Source organism: Rhagoletis pomonella, unplaced genomic scaffold, assembly GCF_013731165.1.
Source record: "Rhagoletis pomonella isolate Grant_MI unplaced genomic scaffold, Rhpom_1.0 Rhpom_scaffold_00014, whole genome shotgun sequence".
In the NCBI taxonomy this organism is placed as follows: Eukaryota; Metazoa; Arthropoda; class Insecta; order Diptera; family Tephritidae; genus Rhagoletis; species Rhagoletis pomonella.
The window spans coordinates 12,691,348-12,699,275 of NW_023458568.1; the positions used below are offsets into that span (position 1 = coordinate 12,691,348).

General features: G+C 38.9%; 1 protein-coding gene across 1 annotated transcript in view; it reads right to left on the minus strand.

Moving 5' to 3' along the window:
• The window catches only part of LOC118749145 (nuclear RNA export factor 2-like), a 96,350-nt gene extending 88,753 nt beyond the window's left edge, over positions 1-7,597 (minus strand). The window contains exons 1-3 of the mRNA XM_036483913.1: positions 7,569-7,597; positions 6,912-6,996; positions 3,335-3,787 (exon numbers count right to left, since the gene is read on the minus strand). Coding sequence (XP_036339806.1) covers positions 3,335-3,787; positions 6,912-6,996; positions 7,569-7,597 — 567 coding nt within the window. The remainder of the gene's footprint in view (positions 1-3,334; positions 3,788-6,911; positions 6,997-7,568) is intronic.
• Between the last annotated feature and the right edge of the window lie 331 nt (positions 7,598-7,928).

Consider the following 7,928-nt stretch of genomic DNA (forward strand, 5'->3'; position numbering starts at 1 on the left):
AACGCTGAAAGACAACAAGGCTTCTGGCCCGGACGGTATTCCTGTGGAGGTTCTAAAGGAAAGCGAAAACTCACGCCCGAATATGTTGCTACATATCTACAAAGCCTGCCTAAAAGAAGAAATATTTCCGGAAAGATGGAAAAAGCAGCAACTAACGCTTATTAGCAAAGAAAAAGGGGACTCGAGTCTCCGGGGGAATACTGGCCATTGTGCATGCTCGATACCGCGGTAAAGCTCTACGAATGACTTTTAAAACCACGACTAACACGGGAAATACAGGAGGCAGGAGGGCTGTCGCCCAGACTACACGGTTTTAGACCAGGAAGATTCACATTGGGAGCCGTCCAAGACGTCGTTGAGGGTTTCCAGGACGCGCAGAAAGGAAATCACCACTCTCGGAAAATAGTCCTCCTGGCAACACTAGACATGAGAAACGCCTTTAATAGCGTTAGATGGACTGACATAATCGAGACTCTCGCCACCTTTGTTGTACGTATACATATTATGCCGATTACAACTCTTCCAACTTTTTGAATCGTTATATCTCGGAAACGGTGGCTCCTAGGAAAAAAAGTATTTTGACATTTTTTATAGATAATTATCTGACCTACAATTTTTGTCTAAACTAATTTTATGATAAACTTACAGTTTCGCTGAAAATCGCGAAAACCCGTTTTTGTGACCTTTGCCCCCGAGTAACTTTTTTTCCAATTTTCAGCTGGGTGGGAATTTTTGTAACCTCGAATGTCTAAATTGACCGGATTATATAGGAAATCGAATTTTTGAAAGAGCTAAGCCTGTAAGACACTTAAATTATTTTTTCAAACGGCATAATTTTTTTATTTTCTATGAAGTATCAGATTTTCAGGTAATATATGTATCTATGAAAGTATCTAGAAGGAGCACCAAATAAGTCTTTAGATTTTGCAACATTACTCCAAACATTTTACAGTACGTGCGCGCTTAGTTTACATTCACTTCAAAGTTTCAAATTCATATTTCAAGAGGTTTTCGTAGGGCGCATCGATATAATTGGTACAATGCATTGAAGCGTGGTCGTACTTCGCTCGCCGATGAACATCGAGAAGATCGTCCAATATCGGATTGTATGCCAGAAAACACTGGCATAGTGAAATTGTGGCGGCCCTAGGCATTCACGCCATACACACAATACTGCATGAACATTTGGTCGTTATAAACAGGGCAGGGTTCGTATTTGCACACACATGCTCTGCTCACACACACGCCAGAAACACATTCAACTTGTACTCACTGCTCATACACATGTGTGTGCATAAGTGGAAAACAAACTCTGCTCACAGAAAAGTGTGTGCTGTTTGTTATTAAGCACATGCACATGTGTGTGAGCCGATTTTTGTACAAATTTCAGCCCATGCACATGCACATAATATATTTTTAAAAGAATTTGTTTATTAAACGTTATTTTTTGAAAGACAATTCAATAACAAGTGAGGTGTTGTTTGTTTTTTATCATGGTACAATAAAAACAGGTAGAAGCCAAATTGACATCAAACCTACAAAAGTCAAAGTTTTCGGGAGAGTAAAAATAAAAATGAGCGTGTGTAAGGAAAAATAAAAAATTACATTTTGCTGGTTGACTTTTTTAAGTAAATTTGAAGTTTTATTTTTATTTATTTATTTTCTTTAGTTAAAATTTGTTAATTTGTATGTTGTTTTCTGTTTTTGATTTATGAGTTGCAGTGTTGTTGGAGGGACTTTCCGGTATAAGGGTCATAGGAACAGCACTTGGCTTCAAACGTGCCTTTCCTGTACCTCCCGGTGCATTTATGAAATCTGGTGCTTTAAAATGTTAACGCACAGCAAGGCATTTCGCTGCAGCTCTAGCCCACAGCTGCTTTCCCAACGCTCCTTACGCCAAGGACATTGAGGCACGTTAAAAAAATGAGTGGTGTCTGCATTATATTTAACACCACATAACAGCGCTTCCGGTAATGCATTTTTAACACATACACTAAGTATAAACCGCACAACACTACAAAAATTCAAATGCTAATTAAAATTTGTCATTAACGAACATTCAAAAAAAGAACGACATGTCACTCAAAGCGTAACGAAATATAGGAAATAAAAGGGAAACAAGTTGAAGTTTAAAGGTTTGGTTCTCATGAGAGCAACGTCATTTTGGCTTCTACCTGTATTTATGTGCCTTGGTTTTTTATATGACAGAAAACATATTAAAAAATTATTTTAAGATTTGAGATAGAAATCGAAGTGTATAAGTTTCTCTACGCAAAGCACACACATGTGCGTGTGCTTTATATTAATAAAAATAAAGTACACACATGTGCCCGTGCTTTTTACCAAACAGCACACACATGTGATGTGAGCAAGTTTTTAATTTTTTATATGCACAGCACACGTGTGTGAGCGTAAAATGTTAGGATGTGCTGCGCATGTGTGTGCAAATACGAACCCTGAAACAGGGTTCATATTAGCGCATACATGCTCACAAGCCAGAAATACATCCCCTCATTGCTCATACACGTGTGTGTGCAGAAGTGGAAAACAAACTCTGCTCATAGCAAAGTGTGTGCTGTTTGTTATTAAGCGCATGCACATGTGTATGAGCCGATTTTTGTACAAATTTCTGCTCATGCACATGCACATAATATATTTTTTAAAGACATTTTTTTATAAAACGTTATTTTTTTTAAAACAATTCAAAAAAAATTACATGTTGTTTGTTTTTTATATGACAGAAAACATTAAAAAATTATTTTAGGATTTGAGTTAGAATTCGAAGTGTATGCGTTTCTCTACGCCAAGCACCCACATGTACGTGTGCTTTATATAAATAAAAATAATGTTAGAGTTTTTAATTTTTTATATGCACAGCACACGTGTGTGAGCGTAAAATGTTAGGATGTGCTGCGCATGTGTGTGCAAATACGAACCCTGGTTAGAAATCTATGTATGAGCCCGTTGGATCCCACATAATGTAGCTCGTGTCGATTAGTGCGGTTAGTTAAATTACATCATAACAGGTGACGTATTTCATCAAGCCAATGTGACCTCTCACACATCTAGCAAACAAATTATTTTTTTAAGCACTTAAAGCATCAAATTGATGGGTCCTTCGCTGTACAGTCCTGATTTAGCGCGTAATGATTTCTTCATTGTACCCGTACATCAAAGATAAACTGCGCGAGCAACCATTTTTATCGCCAGAAGCTATTGGCACGTTCAAAAACCATGTTTTTGAGGTACCAGTATATGCAACAGTATACTAATCATGTCTAGAGACTTACTTAGTGTCCCTCGTATATCAATGTTTTTGAAAAATAAAACTTACTTTATTTTTTCTTAAATCCAAAACTGCAAAAGATACTCCAGAAAATACCGCCAGTGGCGCTACAGAGGTAATACCATTTTCGCTGAGGTTAAATCCATTCACTAATCTGAATTTCTCATTCCGATAAATTAAATTGCAAACGGTTTCAAATACTGTACGATTGCCCAGATTAACAATCAAGTCGAAAAATTCAGTTTGGGCATTAAAGCGACTCAAATTCAATATTCCGCTTACGCCATTAATACGCTCCATGCAGGTGAACAAACGGTTTATTGCCTCTGTAAGCTTGGCATGAGGGGAAATTTGTCCAAATTTAAAGTCACCGACATTAAATTGTACTTGCAAATTAACGAATGATGCATCCGAGAGTTGAATGCGAAGATTCTGTTCGAAGAGTTTGTTTATCGCAGCTTTACATTGACGAACAAGAAAGCGATCTTCTTTGGAGCCGCGCTGTAGATGAAATGGTATGCAATAATAAACTTTTGTACACATAAATATAAAATACTCGTACATACATCATCGGTTGGCGAGCAATACCTCGTATCCGAAAAATGCAAGAGCAAAAAAATTTGTTTTCTTCAAAACTTTTGAAATATATTTTGTATGTTGTGGTTTCGGTAAGCCCGTTAACCAATTTACGCAGATACATTGTAAGCGATGTCGAGCGATTCGCGCGAAACCGCAGCCGCATACGTAGTATTACATTTTAGGTATACGCGGTATTCCACGCCAAACGTCACTTTTTACTTCTTCAAACGTATATTAATAGTACAGAACTGGTAATGTAATCATTATGCGCAAAATGAGTTAAATCAGCATTTACTCATTATTTCACTCAAAAACTTTTATTAAATATGCCATGAGAGCCAGGCAGGCGATCTAAAAAATTTGTTTGGTAATATTAGATAGATTAATAGTATTTACGGTCTTCTATTGAAAAGTTTATTTCACCTACGTGATGCTTCCTATTATAGTAAAAGAAAACTAAAGGAGCGTGAATCGGGCTATTGCCGTTTCGCTTTAGTAATGCATTAATACTTTTTAAATGTCTGATAGGCTACCCTGGCTCTCAAGGCTTCCAATAATAAGAGTCCCATTCCCTACACTTCAACATAAATTCAACATTTTATAGGCCTGAGGGCTAGGCGCGAGAATATACCCGAAGTAAGGCATCCTTGTCATAAAAGGCGACTAAAATCCATTTGGTGTGTGTTCCGAATGGCATTCGTGCATCTCGGGAAGTAGGAGGATGACAGGAAAAATACCCACCTACCCTGGCAGATTGGGACAGAACTGTACATCATGGTAATGGCACAACGTTTGGTAATACTACAGGTGGTACTTACACGTGTGATTCTGGAGGCCCGAACCATTTCTAAAGTCTCCAGCGTCATAGGCCAGGAGTGCATCCTGGAGGAGAGCCAATCCTCTATTCTTCAGAGTCGGAAGAGGACCAATCTCTTGCAGGGGATGTGGGTAGAGAAGCAGCTCGCTGCCAACGATCATCCAATGACGGAGTGGGTCCTCTTTCACAAACCCAGAAGAGGAGAAAGAATCGGGGAGGCGAAACAAAAGCAGGAGAAAACCTCTTTTGTGGCTGACCGAACTTCTTCTTTCGCTGCATCCAGTAAGAGGTCCAGGTCTACGGAGCTCCAGAAGCCAGTGGGACCATGGTGGGTGAACCGACATCCAAATCTGCTGGTGAACGCTGCAAGAGAAGGAAAACAGCGGCTACACCCACCAATGTCTCTACGAGTCATAGTATGGCGGGTACTGGTGTGGCATTGCCTAATTCCACCTTGCGAAGAGCAATTGAAGACAGCGACAGAAGAAAGCGGTATCAGCCACACAGACCTCAGAAATTAAATACTGCAAGAGCCACGTGATCCAGCCCGTCATCGCCTACAGCACTGCAGCCAATGCTCGTGGGTATGAGAAGGATGGAACCATTGTGGTGAAATGCCTCGGTAGAGTGCAGCAACACCCGCGGGCGTTATTTCATCTTTATTGTGGCTCTTGTCTACATTTTAGAATACATCCATAACCCCCTGTTCTAAATAAAAACTAATATGATAGCATTGAACTTAATATTTGTTTGCCTTTGTTAATTTCAATGCATATAACTTAGTAAAACACGGGTTTACTTTTAAATAATATATTTCCCTTGCACGAGAGCAAGGGCGGCCCATTATGGCGGATGAGTTAATACAACTGAATTGTTCGGCGACTGCGCCTGAATATCTAACTCCTTTGACCTTAAAACTTACAGTTGTCACCTGTGGACAGCTGCGTCACTTCAAAGTAGTTGATCGAGCATTTGCCGTATTATGGTGGTATCGGTTTACGCTGTTCGCTTTAGCATGATAATCGTTGCAGTCGCTGTTTACCTGCAGTTGTAGCTTATCGAGGATGATGGTAGTATAGGTTTACGCTGTTCGCTTTTATATGTTGTTGGGAATTAAGTTGTTGTCACGCGCAAATTTGCCAACGCATCGTCAGCAGTTTGGTTGGGAATGGAATTCCCGCCTGATAGCTGTTGCTGGTGTAAACTACTCCCCCTCTTGGAGTGGAGGCGTCCTCGGCTTCTCTTATGACTCTATTCAGTATAACTGTATTGCTTTGTCGTCGTTTCAAGAAGATTGTTAGAATCATAGCAATGACTATTAGGAGCAGGAGTAGGGCGCTTCCTGACTGTAAGGTGCGGGTATTGATGGGGCTCTGCACATGCGTCATATGGTTGAGATTCTTTATGTTGATCTTATGTAAGTATGGGAGAGATAATAAGGTTATATGATCAAGTACCTTTTGTCAATTTCGTTAAGTTTCCGTCTTACACCGATGCTGGTTGATTGTTAATTAGCACAATGCCATTGTCAATTTCTTCGATAAGGGCAACGTGATCAGCAGATTTTGACTTACAGTTCGCAGAGTTTCTATTTAGCAGCTGTAGCGTACAAGGACTTTCCTTCAACGGCTGGCAAAAGCTCGTCATCATAGTTTCTTTGCGATTGTGCAGTGGAATGTAATTTCCGGCGCATTCAGTTACGGCATCCGTTTCCAAAGAAATTATCGTCTAATCATGTACCACAGGCAACAACTTTACACGGTAACAAACTGGGTTCTGGGTATTTTAGAATAAAATAAATACATTACATATCTTAAAATTTTTTAATTTTAGAAATTTGTAATAAATCGCTTATGCTAACGTTGGCAGAGTGGTCCGCAGCTAAGATGTCCTTAATTTCTACACCGTTCAACAAAATAGGATTTATAACCTTTATTTTTCCTAGAGTGACTGATGTTATAACGGATTTTAATTCCATTATCACTGCTCTCTTTTTGGCAGTGGCTATGGAAAAAGGGTTGCCTGTATCTATTTGAGTCTGCATAGCATTTTTCAATAATTCCATTACTGTCACCGTTAGCGCAATTATCTGTTCCTGCAAGTTTGTGTTTATTGATATCTGCTGTTCCTGAGATTCTATTAGAGCCTGTTCGTATCTTCAACTATTGCTTCAAATTGGGATAGGTTGGTCTTATGCAATAAAAATTTATATTCGTTGTGTATAGCTACTTTGCCGCTTGTAATTGGGATATAATAAGAAATAGTGTAATTTAGAATTTTTGTTTCGGCCAAAAAGCCTAGCAGTATGGCGGTTCTGTAAAAGAGAGGAAGGGTATCGTTAATATTTCAAATTACATTTGTGGACCTTTCGGCCGTCGATTAAAACAGTCGACCCGAGGTTCTTTTGCCATGTTTTTTAACCGACTTCCAAAAAAGGAGGAGGTTATCATTCGTCGGAATATTTTTTTTTTTTTTTTTTTTTTGTTTGTTACCGCATAACTTTGGACGACGTCAACCGATTTCGATAATTCCGACCAGTGGATCATGAGATATATATATATATATATTTTTTTTTATATGAGAGTTGAAGTCGGTTTTTTTTGCTAAAAATTACTTGTTTAATGTAAAGTTTTGTGAATTTTTTGCCTATTCTTATATTAGTTTTTACGAAAACTTTATCCCCTGGACTATATTGTCTCAACTTTTTCCCAGCATTGCGTCTTTTTAAGTCAATGTGTTGTGTCCTCATAAAATGTCTCCTATTTCGTCCTTTAACTCATCTGGTATCGAATGAATTACGTCTATGGGTTTTCTATTTATAACAGAACTTCATAGCTTTCAAACACGTTATAAGCGGTGTGTGCCGCCTGCCTCCAAGAGACGTACCGTATTGGATCACCATTGAATTCTGGCATGGTCTTCACAAGATCCAAGGATTCTTCGCACGACACGTTGCGTGGGATAGTAACCGCTTCATACTGCGCAACTTGAGCTGGCGTATCAATTCTAGCTATCCTGTTAGTGAGTTCATCTATTCGGGATTGAAATTCCCGACGGGAATGGTCAGTTGCAGTACGGACCGCGGTACTAAGAAGTGCCTGCATAGTTTGTGTGTCAATTGTCCTGTCTGAATAAGCTTTTAAATTTTTTTTGATAATAACTCCTTATGTCGATTCAATTCTTTCCTATAGAAACGAACACTTTTAACACTAACTTTTTTCTCTCCCTATTTAGCTAAAGTTCTCA